Source organism: Mytilus edulis, chromosome 2 (assembly GCF_963676685.1).
Source record: "Mytilus edulis chromosome 2, xbMytEdul2.2, whole genome shotgun sequence".
In the NCBI taxonomy this organism is placed as follows: Eukaryota; Metazoa; Mollusca; class Bivalvia; order Mytilida; family Mytilidae; genus Mytilus; species Mytilus edulis.
The window spans coordinates 62716966-62730377 of NC_092345.1; the positions used below are offsets into that span (position 1 = coordinate 62716966).

Sequence of the window (13412 nt, forward strand, 5' to 3'; positions counted from 1 at the left end):
GGAAAGCGATGAGATTATAGTCCGACTAGTTCCCTATATCATTATAAGTTCAGTTATTAGTTCTTCAGTTCTGGCAAGATTTATAGTATAAACAAAATTGGCAGACAGCAGTCGACGGCAAAAACATGAAAATAACGGTGTATACAGTTGGTATGCCCGAGTCAACTTTCTTCCTTCATCAGGTACACTCAAACCAAAATAATTCAAGAATGTATAAGTACTCGATTATTTTATGAGCTATGTGACCAATAAAGGCAGTAAATAACAGTAGTATACCGCTGTTCAATACTCATTAATCGATTTAACTGAAACAAATCCGGGTCTCAAATCAAAACCGAGGGAAACACATCAACTATAAGAGGAAAATAACGAAACAACCAAAACAATCATGTCAGTACAACAGCACCGACTATTGAGCTAATGATGCACTCAGTTCATCAGCAGAGGTATCGACCACTTCACAATCTGCAAATAACACTTTATAAATATTTGAAAGTCAGGGATTTTAAGAATAAGAAATATTAGAAGCTATATGTCTAAAAAATAATACTTCATCTTAGGTTTAACTTTGCTTAAGGGAGTTTTATGAATTATACTTTTATTTATTTATTGCTGGGGACTGTATTTCAAATTACAAATAAAGCGGTTATTTTTCAATTTAAACACCTTTCTGCAAAAACATCCAAACTGAAAATGAAACATGATCGTTGTATGAAAACTCTTGTTAATATGTGACTGAACAATCACTAATAATTATGCGACAAGAATAAAGAAAACAGACATAGAGAGCAGAGTCTTTTAAATTAGATAAAATTGTGTATACCATTATTGTAGAACAGTCATCAATAAGTAGATGATTATTGTTCTGACCAGACCAGATGGATTTACGTAAGGTAATGTGAATTGGGTGAAGTACTTACTTTTGATAGTGAGGTTTTGAAAAATAATCTACATAGAGGCAAGACTTAAAAAAAAATGGATAAGCACACATTTAGTACACAAAATAATTATCAGTGACGTTATAAATAAAATTTAAAAAATGACAAATAAATTACGAAGTTGACGATCATTTAATATTCATAAAGATGAAGGGCCTGGTTATGAACTTCAGAAATCATTCAATGATAAAAAGGGGTCCGCAATATTACATTCGATAACACATTAGGACAATATAGTGTGGATTCAATTACTTAATTAAATATGTATTGTTAGTGGACAATAGAAACGAACAAGCATAATTTACTTGAGGAAATGGGAATAAGATTAGAAGCTGTCAAACTATTATGTATATGCTAATTTGCTGAGTGTTAAATTGAATCAACTATGAAGTATTTTATTTCAATGACTTCGAATTCACGATTGGCTGTGGGATTTATCTTTTTATTTATTGACTATATTTATTCGAGATATTTATAAGTTTTATACGAAATACAGATTTTTGTTATAATTAAACATTTTGCACTAGTTTACCATCATCAAAACTAATCCAGTTCCGTGCTTGCGTAGCAGTGATCGTTTTCCGGCAGTGCACTCTTTCACCTTGGAACATATGACTTTAATTACTTTTACAGAAGTTTTCAGTTCATCAATTGAGTAGTTTTGTTTCTTTTTTTAATACTAAAAAGATATATAACAAATGTGCTAATCTTTGAAAGGAAAAGTCAGGAGCATTTTAAACGGAGGCCCTTTTTTCGCCTACTGCACAATGTGTTGAGGTTATTGTTTTAACATGGATTTATTTTCTCTTTCGATTTACTTCACATTGTGTTATGCCGGTGTCTTTTATAGTTTACTATACGGTATGGGGTTTTTTAATTGCCGATAGCCGAACGTATAGTTATATGTATTTGTTTACATCTGATCTTTTTGTCTTTGGTGAAAAGCTGTCTCATTGACAATCATACAATATCTCATTTTTAGATGAACATTGTATTATTGTTCAATCAATGTTGGGAAAATTTGAGTGTAACTGGTGAATGGCCGATATATATATATAATTATCTTTGCTATATCGTTTAACTTCTACTGGTTGTAATCGTGAGCCCACATAAGCACTGTCTTTTAAATTCTGTGCTTGGACATCATATTATTTTAGGTACTTCAAACAGAAATTTTCAGTTGGAAACTAAGTAGTGTTGTCGTGAGCCCACATAAGCACTGTCTTTTAAATTCTGTGCTTGGACATCATATTATTGTAGGTACTTCAAACAGAAATGTTCAGTTGGAAACTAAGTAGTGTTGTCCATAATTGAATTATATATATAAAAAAAATGAAAAGTAAAAATGCTTATTTTTGAAAGGAAATATAGTTGTATATGCAAACTTTCCTTTGGCGTTCTCTTTTAAAAATAGTTGAAATCCGTAATAGGTATGAGAAAAGTAAAATCACAAAAATACTGAACTCCGAGGAAAATTCAAAACGGAAAGTCCCTAATCAAATGGCAACATCAAATGATAAAGCACATCAAACGAATGGACAACAACTGTCATAATCCCTGACTTCTTACAAGAGTTTTTAATTATCGTGAGCCAACATGCATGACATAAGCATCCACAGTCTTTTAAATTACATGCTTGGACATCGATATGATTTTAGGTACTTGAAACTTGAAAATTTTTAGTTCAGAAACTGAAGTGTTGTCTCACGTTGAATTAAAAATATTGAATAGCAAAAAATGATCTTTGAAAGGAAATATGTGAAAACTTTCCTTTGTGATTGCAATGTACGGCATAGTACAGTTTTGAAATGTTTATAAATAAACATTTACACTACATGTGTTGTTTGTTTTCAATTTTCCTTCCTTCCAATCAAACAAACAAATTTAATATTTCCATACTAAATATTTGATTTTCGATATATTTTCATTTTAAAAATAATGAATTTCAATTGATCAGGTGGGAAACAGTACTTATCGTGACATTCTATACTGACACGGAAGGGTGATCTCAAACAATCACGGGAAATCCCAACTTTATTGAATAGGTTGTAAATTTCTTTTATAAATAGTATAAATATATATAAATTTATAACACTAAATCAATTCTCAAAATATTTATAGCATGAAATGGGAGCATTGTTAATGGACCTGACTGCTTCGTCTGTTTTCATTATCCTTTTGACAGGTAAACTGTTTTATGAACACTACATCTTTTGTTACGGAAAAAAACGTTTTCTACGAAGTGACGAAGTGAAATAAGCAAACAAATACTTTTCTTTATTTCGTTATTACTTATAGTATTTTTTATAATACGAAAATTGACGATATTTTTTTAATTATTGTTTTTCAATGACCCGTGTCCAATTTCTGTTGCTGTTGTTGTTTGACTTTATATTTACTAGTCTAGTAGAATTCTACTATTTTTGACGAATTGTTGTAAAATCGTAAGCTGTCAAAAGTTGAAACGACTGTCTCTTACAATACTGATTTTTTATTGTGTCTAAATTTCTTATAACAAAGCAATTATAAGAAGATATGGTATGTGTACCATGATAGTAAATGAGATAAATATCCAACAGAGAAAAATCTCACGTAGATATAGAGTATGCAACTATATGTCACCATACAGCATTCCACAATGATCGAACAAAACTCATACCATATAGTAGCGTTAAAGGGTCCCGAAATTCCTGGATATAATCTATCAGTGATACATGGGTTGTGTCATTAAAATCCATAACGTAATAACAGACAACGGAATGTATAAACACTGCTGAAAGGTTCAAAAGGAACACTACAGTCCATAACAGGAACATCATCCCCTTTGTCCTATTGTTTTCTTGAATTTCCCGTGTAAAATTGAAATAACTATATTCAGGAAAGGACTGTTATTGCTGTTTATATTTTATTTATACAAGTAACTTCCCTTTGGTAAATTTCGGCAGTATATTGAGAGAATTAATTCCTAGCCCAAACATATCAACAAGTTTTAAACAGTAAGTAGTGTTGATATACAACAATATAATGGAATTCAGACGGATTTTTTCTGACCATGTTTGACCAGTCTGTCATTAGATTAAAGGGGAGTAGTAAGTGCCCATAGGAATACCTACAACATGTCGAAAATTTACCGCTTTGAACATTCTTTCAAACTTTAATTGAAAAACATAGCATATTTATCTTTTAATTACAGAAATAAGCTTTATGTTTGGCAACAAATAATAAATTGCGATCACATTTTTAAAGTCCAATTAAATCTAATTTAAAAAAAAATTGTGTTTGAAATAACTTTGTGGAAGAGTAATGTAGAGAGTCGAAAAGTCATAACTGTCAACCGAATTGAAGGGACCATAAAAGGCACATGAATTTAAAAAAAACATACTACTTCTTTTACAACTCTGGTGAATAGTTGTATCATTAGCAATTATACCACATTTCCTTTATTTTATATAAATATACACAAGATGATGTGTTATGAGTGCCAATAAGAAAACTCTTCATCCAAGTCGCAATATATATAAAGCTAACTATTAGGTCAAAGTATGGCTTTCAACACGGAGCCTTGACTCACATCGAGCAGTACTCTATAGAAGGTCCCATATTACAATTGAAACAGGAAAACCTATTGCCTAATCAATATAAAAAACAAGAAACGAGAAACTCCAATGAACAACACAAACAAACGACATCCAATGAACAACAGTCTTCTGACTTAAAACAGGTGCATACAAATACAGCGGGTTAAACAGGCGCCAAACATTGTCCTAACCTGAGACAGTAGTGCAACATTGCAGTATAAAGGTTTACACTATAAAAGTATTAGAACACGTGTTTTATATACATTATTCAAGTTCCTTGATGGTTTTTCCTTCTTTCATACTTTTCTAAAGTCTGAAAATCTGAATTTTTCTCATCTTCTTGTGTTTAACTCTATTAATAATGAGTTTAACTGAAAATTCGGATGTCTTCATAAAAAGATAAATCGGATGTTTTTCTTCCACTTTATTTGTGCTTTTTTTCTACAGTGTTTGTTCTTTTTATACGATCTATAATAACATCTATCCGGCGATCATATCCTCAAATATGTTTTTCAGTTGATTTAATAAGAGCCATATTTCTAAAATATAAATTTTACTTTCACTTTTACAGCCAATGCGATTAGTTCAGAGCAAATATGTATCGACAAAAATATAACTGTAGATACATGTAAGCAACAAGGAGTCAACATCAGCTGTCCCTCTGGTACTGTTATATATCGACCAGATATAAAAGCAGCGAGTGAGCCCTGTAGAAACAAAAATCCATCTTATAAAGAAAACACGGTAGACCTCCTAGTTGATACTTCAGACTGTTACTGGAAGCAACGTTGTAAGATAAGATTCCCAACAACGCCACTATTAAAATATTTTGTCGAGGTGGAATCTCTTTATATCCACAATTGGCAGTGTGTTAATATGACAAGTAAGTAAAAGCCATGTATATTTGTTCCGGACCATATAAGTATTTGGACCATACGCGTATGGTCATGACCATATGGGTATATACTCATATGGTCCGACCATACGCGTATGGTCGGGGTACATTTATGCTTACCTCTTCATATAACCCTTCTAGTTGTCACGTCACTAAAAAGACACAACTAAAGGTATTTTTTTCATTAAAAATTAGTAATAACAAGATTAACAAAATAAAATAAGCAGTTTCACATAGTAAATTTCATCACTAGTCAAAACTATAGTAAACACACATTTTTTTCATTACCGATATGTTATTACGAGTGAATGACAAAATGTCGACCTGGGAAGATAACTTCCAAAAATATCTTAATGAACTGTTAATCAAGAAGTCAACTGTTTTACTATAACCTGACGTAAAAGTCGACAGGATAAAGAGTCTAAAAAATTGCTTACTTTTGAAACTTAATATAATTAGCATTAGCAGTGCAATATTCATATTTTTTTTATACAAATACGTGTTTTGTTTTAAAAAAAAATGAATGACGTCACCGGCAAGGACACTAGTTCATTTTTTAAAGTTGTCTGGTGATATGATGTACTTCAGTCATGTTGCGATATTGGAGAGCTAGTAGAGCTTTTTCACCGTAGACACATCGGAATGACCCCGGACCCAAGAAAAGCTATGGTGCCGTGTGGACGTAAATGTCACCCTACGCATCCATGCAAGAATACACTTAGTGATGAAAACTAACTTTCGCATCAATATTTAATGTTATTTGAATTGTAAATAATACAATTGCATGTAGCAATCATTGTTATTTAATAAAGTTTTCTCGTGCATATTATTGAAAAATATACCTATATTGTCCAAATACTCATATGGTCCGGCCCGTTTATAACCAAACGAGTATATACTCATATGGTCGCGTATGGTCCAAATACTCATATGGTCCGGAACATATTTACATTTCTATACAAAAAGTGTTAAAATATAATTTTAAAAATCCATCAAGCGTTGAAGATCAATATTTTAACAAATGTTTTAAGTTTCATTTGGTTCATTCTTCTACTCACTGTTTAGTCTTAATAATGTGAAAATTTACACAATATCTTAGATGTATTAAAACACATTGTATTGTCTATCTTTTTGATTGTATAATTGTCACTTTAGTGACTTATAATTTTAATAAAAAAAAATCATTTGTTCTTGCTTTTTTGTCACATTTTTAAAGCAAAGGGTGTATGATTCAAAATCCTAAGATGCCACGTGTGATATCGACGGTCTAAGTATGGTTCAATGTTCCAAAAAGCTCAATGCTTCGGTATTGGCACGATTTTAAATGATTCTTTTAGTTTGCAAACCAGACAAATAAAAGTCCATTTTATTTTGTGATCGTTCAAAAATTAAGATAGCAACTCTCGAACTTTGCCTTAAATGTAGTTTTGAAAGCTCTTTCGCGTTCTATTCTTTTTCCAAACTTATGGTCAAGGGAATACTAGTACCAGATAAAGGATATTCTAAAACTTTTGTATGCACGAAAATCCTATCATTTGTTTTTTTTTACTGTAAAAAATGCCTTTCTTATAGTCTATGTATATATTTTACCTCGTTTCAGAAAGTCCCCAAACATATATAGGACAAATCTGTGACAGTGAAGAAGACCTAGGTTCAAATATCAAACAAGGAATTATACGAAGTCATTACAACATTCCATGGCTTTATGGCAAAGATTCATTTACGAAATATATAGATACAACGTTAATAGCTCGGTGTACTAAAACAATCCATTTAAAACTGGTGGCAGACGAACGATTTCTAGTGTCTGTTGACATGATGAATATAGATGAAGACAATGACCATTTTAGTATTAATGGAGTAAATGTGTCAAACAACAGTTACCATAGGGAATTTTCTGCTGCTGATAGGAAGATCGTGTTTCATTTTAACTCAGATCCTGCTACAACAAAAGGAGGATCTGGCTTTCTTATATGCTTCAAACGTAAGGTTTAAACCTAAATACCTGTCCTTCACTCATGAAAATAAACCCGTAGAAAACGTTAATCACAAACAAAAATAACAAAGTTGACAGATAATATTTGACAGACAAATCTGTGATAATCTCCTTCTCCTTCCAATATAATATGAAAGTTAACATGTGTTTTAAGATAGATAAATAGATTTGGCACATTCACCAAAGACAGTCTATACTAGTTAGTATAGACTGTCCCTGCATTTACTAAAGAAAAAAATACATTAATTGTTGTGGTTTTTATGGCCCCGCAACGAAGTTGTCGGTGCCATATAGTTTTACCCTTGTCCGACATTCCGTCATTCCGAAATTCCGCCATTCCGTCATTCCGCAACAAACTATTATACGGAGTTTTTTTTCTAAATGCCTTCAGATAATGAGCTGATTTTTGGTATGTGGGTTAACCATGATAAGTTACAGACCAAGTTCAAGTTTCATTCAGCTCCACTAATTTTTGCCGAAATTACGGGCTTTGGAATTTGAGATTATCACAGTTATACGGACTTTTTTCTAAATGCCTTCAGATATTGGGCTGATTTTTGGTATGTGAGTTAACCATGATGAGTTATATATCAAATTTAAGTTTCGTTCCGCTCCGCTAATTTTCGCTGAAATTACGGGCTTCGGACTTTCATAAATTATTGAAAATCACAGTTATACGGATTTTTTCTCTATTCCCCTCCAGATTTTGAGCTGATTTTTTATATGTGAGATTACCATCATGTTTGTGTCCACATGTGTTGATATTGAAATTACAGATTTTTCAACTTTTTGGGACGGGGTCATTCATGTCGCTTTGACACATCTAGTTTTTAAACAGTGATCATAAAATTTTATGTTAAAAAATGATAGCTGTGATTTTCTGAGCACTAAAATGTATGAATGTTATCAGTTATATCTTTATGTCATTGATGTTGCTGGATTTTTTCCTTAACATTTGTGTGGCTTCGGATTTTATTTATCTTAGTTTGTATATAAGGAATTTGGGGTTGATGGCAGGTCCTTAAGAGTCTGTTAAATGTATGCGCAACCTTTCCAGACTGTGGACATTTAGAGCTTTAATTATTGTTTAAGAGTGATGGGTGGGAGAGGTAGTCTGATTGCTGTTTAGTGGCGTTTTTCACTTAATAATATGTTATCTTATGACCTATCTATCCCTATTTCTAGCTCCCCTGGCCCAAAGGGCCAAGTGAGCTTTTCTCGTCACTTTGCGTCCGTCGTCCGTCGTCGTCGTCGTCTGTTAACTTTTACAAAAATCTTCTCCTCTGAAACTACTGGGTCAAATTTAACCAAACTTGGCCACAATCATCATTGGGGTATCTAGTTTATAAAAATAAGTTCGGTGACCCGGTCAACCAACCAAAATGGCCGCCATGGCTTAAAATAGAACATAGGGATAAAATGTAGATTTTGGCTTATATCTCTGAAACCAAAGTATTTAGAGCAAATTTGATAGAGATTAAATTGTTTATCAGGTCAAGATCTATCTACCCTGAAATTTTGAGATGAATCGGAGAACCTGTTGTTGGGTTGCTGCCACTAAATTGATAATTTTAAGAAAATTTTGCAGTTTTTGGTTATTATTTTGAATGTTATTATAGATAGAGATAAACTGTAAACATCATAATGTGTAGCAAAGTAAGATCTACAAATAAGTCAACATGACCAAAATGGTCAGTTGACCTCTTAAGGAGTTATTGTCCTTTATAGTCATTTTTTACCAATTTTTCGTAAATTTTTGTCATCTTCTACAAAAATCTTCTCCTCTGAAACTAATGGGCCAAATTTGATCAAACTTAGCCATAATCATTATAAGAGTATCTAGTTCAAAAAATGTGTGCGGTAACCCAGTCAACCAACCAAGATGGCCGCCATGGCTACAAATAGAACATAGGGGTAAAATGTAGATTTTGGCTTATAACTTTGAAACCAAAGCATTTAAAGCAAATCTGACAAGCATTTAAATTGTTTATCAAGTTAATATCTATCTGCCCTGAAATTTTCAGATGAATTGGACAACTGGTTGTTGGGTTGCGGTCCCCCAATTGGTAATTTTTAAAGAAATTTTGCCATATTTGGTTATTATCTTGAATACTATTTCAGATAGAGATAAACTGTAAACTGCAATAATGTTAAGCAAAGTAAGATCTACAAATAAATCAACTTGCCAAAATGGTTAGTTGACCCCTTAAGGAGTCATTGCCCTTTATAGTCAATTTTTAACAATTTTCATTAATTTTTACAAAATATATAAGGGCCAAGTATATTATAGAAAGAGAAATTTGTAAGGAGCAAGAATTTCAATACATAAAGATCTACAAACACATCACCATCACCAAAACACAATTTTGTCATGGATCCATCTGTGTAATTTGTTAAATATGCACATAGACCAAGGTGAACGACACAGGCTCTTAAGAGCCTCTAGTTTATTTTAACATTTTTCTGTATGACCTAATCTGCACAATCTACTTGATATACATATATTGTCCACATTTACTATATCTTTTTATGTGATTCATCTGATAATTTCAGGATTGAATGATGGAGAGAGAAGAACAAAAACTATGTCGGCATGTGATGGGCTAATATCAACAGCTAACCATACTAACCAACCAGTTGATATGATTACAACGACGCGTAAGTTAGATAACTCGTATAATAGAAAAATAAAGATACGAGGTCAGAGACAAAAACAGAACAAAGAACACCAAATATGACATCTTTTGACTACAAAACCGAGAAGACACAAAATATTTTATAACTGATGTGATTTTAAAAGACGAGTTTCATGTCTAAATGTAATAAATCATTCATGAATGTCTATCAATTTCGATCATCGCATACTATGTAGACATATGTATTATACATCTGTGCAGAGCATCCTCTTTATGCTTATCTCAGTGGTGTACATTTTCTTTTCCAACCTTAAACAATTGATGTCAAGTTTTTGCTGATTACCTATAATAAGGGGATACGTGTCTTTCTTAAAATGTTATAGATATGGTCCTTTCTTAAAACATCTAAATGTTTGTCTCCCTCCTAAAGTATGTTCTTTTGAGTCTTTCTTAGAATAGATATGTAAAGTTATACCTTCAATTTTTCACGACTGGGGTTTATATAATTTATCTTAAGCTAGTAACGATTCCATCTTGATTTATTTCGTTTTAGATGACTTTTGTCTGAAGAAAAAAAGAATATCCAAACTTGCTGAAGACCACGACCCAGACGAAGCCTGTAAAGAAATGATGTCACTGTATCATATTTCTACACAAATGCCTGTTTCATATACACCACTATCAACTAAAGCCCCTGTCATCTTGGATGATTTCTGTATAAAGTGCTTAAAGAGACAAAGGCTTGGAAAGAAATGCAAAAGAAAATGCTGTAAAGGAAAAGTTGTACCAAATAAATGTCCCAAACCTAGACGGAAAGGGTGTAACCTACGTGGAAAACGATTAGACAAGCTATGCAAGAAATGTTCAAATGCAACAAGATGTAAAAAGAAGTTTATAAAAAGATGCAACAAGTGTTGTCGCAGTGAGAAAGATAATCTATCTAAATGCAAGAAGACAAATAAAAGAAGAAAGGGGAAAAAAAGGGTTAAAGGAAAGGGAAAAAAGCGTCTAAGTAAAAAGGATAAGAAGAAAGCGAATTAATGGAACTTTAGAACCTGTGTAATTGATCAATTGCAATCCAATATATTACAGTCTTTTCATAATATGTAAAAACATGTTAAATCAAGATTGACGAGAAAAACTGTATTTTCTCCCTTTAAAGTCATATTAAAATATTTCAAATAACTTTCTTCAATACAGTGCTATATGACATCAATATTTTGAAAGTTATCCTCATAATCAGCTCTTGGCTTGTTACAAGAAAACGTTTTCCTTACTTGATGAAAGTTACAAGAAGTTTAACCTGACGTTGAACGGTCTAGATTTTGAAAAACGAATGCTTAAAATTGACGAGACAACTTCTATATCAATTGGGGTCCGGTGGTGAGCTTTCTAATTGACAATCCTTCCACATCTTCTAATTTTTTTATGTGTTTCTAAACGTCGGCAGTAGGTCTTGTAGATTCCATCTTGGTCATGTTTGGTGGAGGAAAATACAGAATGTTGGTCTTGCAAAAAATACAAAAAAATAGAACTGATATTAGTAATCGGTTAAATGTATAAACGGGGAAGAAAATAAGATGATCATAGAATTCAGGATTGAAATTTTATATTTGCCCTAGATGCGCTTTCGTCTACAAAAGACTCATCAGTGACGCTCGAATAAAAAATAATGTTAAAATGGCAAAATAAAGTACGAAGTTGAAGAGCATTGAGGACCAAAAATTCCTTAAAGTGTTGCCAAATACAGCTTAGGTAATCTATTCCTAAAGTAGATAAACACTTTGTAGTTCCAAAATTAAAAGTTTTGTAAACTTCGATCATTTTGTAGATATACATAAGTAAAAATGATAAAACGATTAATTTGGCGCAATTAAATGAACTTTGACATATATTGTTTACAATCAAATAATTATATGAGATTATATTGTAATTATCTGATTTTTACACTTTCCCCGTAAACATGTAATATAAAAAAGAAGATGTGATATAATTGCCAACCTCGCTACCCAAGGAGAGTACGGGAGTGGGTCGTAACCCTTGCCAAGGAAACAGCACTCATATATAATATAGGAGGAGAACCACGACAATAAAACGCAACACACACAGAAATTAACTATAATTCAACAATACCTATTTTTCTGACTTGGTACAGGACATTTAAGAAAAAAATGTGGGTTGAACATGGTTTTGTGGCTAGCCAAACATCCCGCTTGTATGGCAATGTTTAATATAACATTAAAATGACAACATTACATGATAGGACTACATTTTTGTACAATACAAATAAATGGGAGAACATACAGGACATGGAAACACACACATAAAAGCTATTAAAAAGTCACAGGCCTATATTTGAATACGACAGACGCGCGCCAAGCCCACAGAAGACCCATCAGTAACGCCCAGATAAAAAAAAGTTCGAGAGCCGAAACAAGAACAAAGTTGAAGAGCATTGAGGACCAAAAGTTCAAAAAAAGTTATGCTAAATACGGCTCATGTTAACTGCCTGGGATAAGAAAATCCTTAGTATTTAGAATGATTCATACTTTTGCAAACAGTAAATTTATAAAAATTACTACACTTTTATATAATAGATTGGTATCTTTTTTCCATATAAAACAAAGATTTCATTGCCAAAAGCATCCTTGTCATCAAGTATCTGCATATTTACAATTTCACAGTAGAAGAGGGACAAAAGATACCAGAGGGACAGTCAAACTCATAAATCGAAAATAAACTGACAACGCCATGGCTAAATATGAAAAGGACAAACAGACAAACAATAGTACACATGACACAACATATATATACTCTCAGATCTGTTCATTGCTGTCTTTTTGTGTCGGAATGTATAAGAACCCGTCCACGTCCACTTGTATTTTTGTCCATCTGATGAGTTAAGCCTTTTTAAACTTATTTTTATAGTTCGTTCTTATGTTGTACTGTTATACCATTGTCCCAGGTTAGGGGGAGGGTTGGGATCCCGCTAACATGTTTAACCCCGCCACATTATTTATGTATGTGCCTGTCCCAAGTCAGGAGCCTGTAATTCAGTGGTTGTCGTTTGTTTACGTGTTACATGTTTGTTTTTCGTTCATTTTTTTTTTTATATAAATAAGGCCGTTAGTTATCTCGTTTGAATTGTTTTACATTGTCTTATCGGGGCCTTTTATAGCTGACTATGAGGTATGTGCTTTGCTCATTGTTGAAGGCCGTACAGTGACCTATAGTTGTTAATGTCTGTGTCATTTTGGTCTCTTGTGGACAGTTGTCTCATTGACAATAATACCACATCTTCTTTTTTATATAGAAAACTAAAGAATAAACAACACGAATCCCACCAAAAACTAGCTCAGGTGCTCCGGA

The 13412-nt window shown here is 32.5% G+C and overlaps 2 protein-coding genes across 2 annotated transcripts in view; both read left to right on the top strand.

Annotated features, from left to right (window-relative positions):
- The window catches only part of LOC139512619 (nose resistant to fluoxetine protein 6-like), a 499632-nt gene that overhangs the window by 390100 nt on the left and 96120 nt on the right, over nucleotides 1-13412 (top strand). The window lies entirely within an intron of this gene.
- LOC139512623 (uncharacterized) lies at nucleotides 2957-11228 on the top strand. Its single transcript, XM_071300368.1, has 5 exons — nucleotides 2957-3123; nucleotides 5088-5399; nucleotides 7012-7395; nucleotides 9961-10065; nucleotides 10597-11228. The coding sequence occupies exons 1-5, from the start codon at nucleotides 3066-3068 to the stop codon at nucleotides 11082-11084; spliced, it is 1347 nt and encodes a 448-aa protein (XP_071156469.1). The 5' UTR covers nucleotides 2957-3065; the 3' UTR covers nucleotides 11085-11228.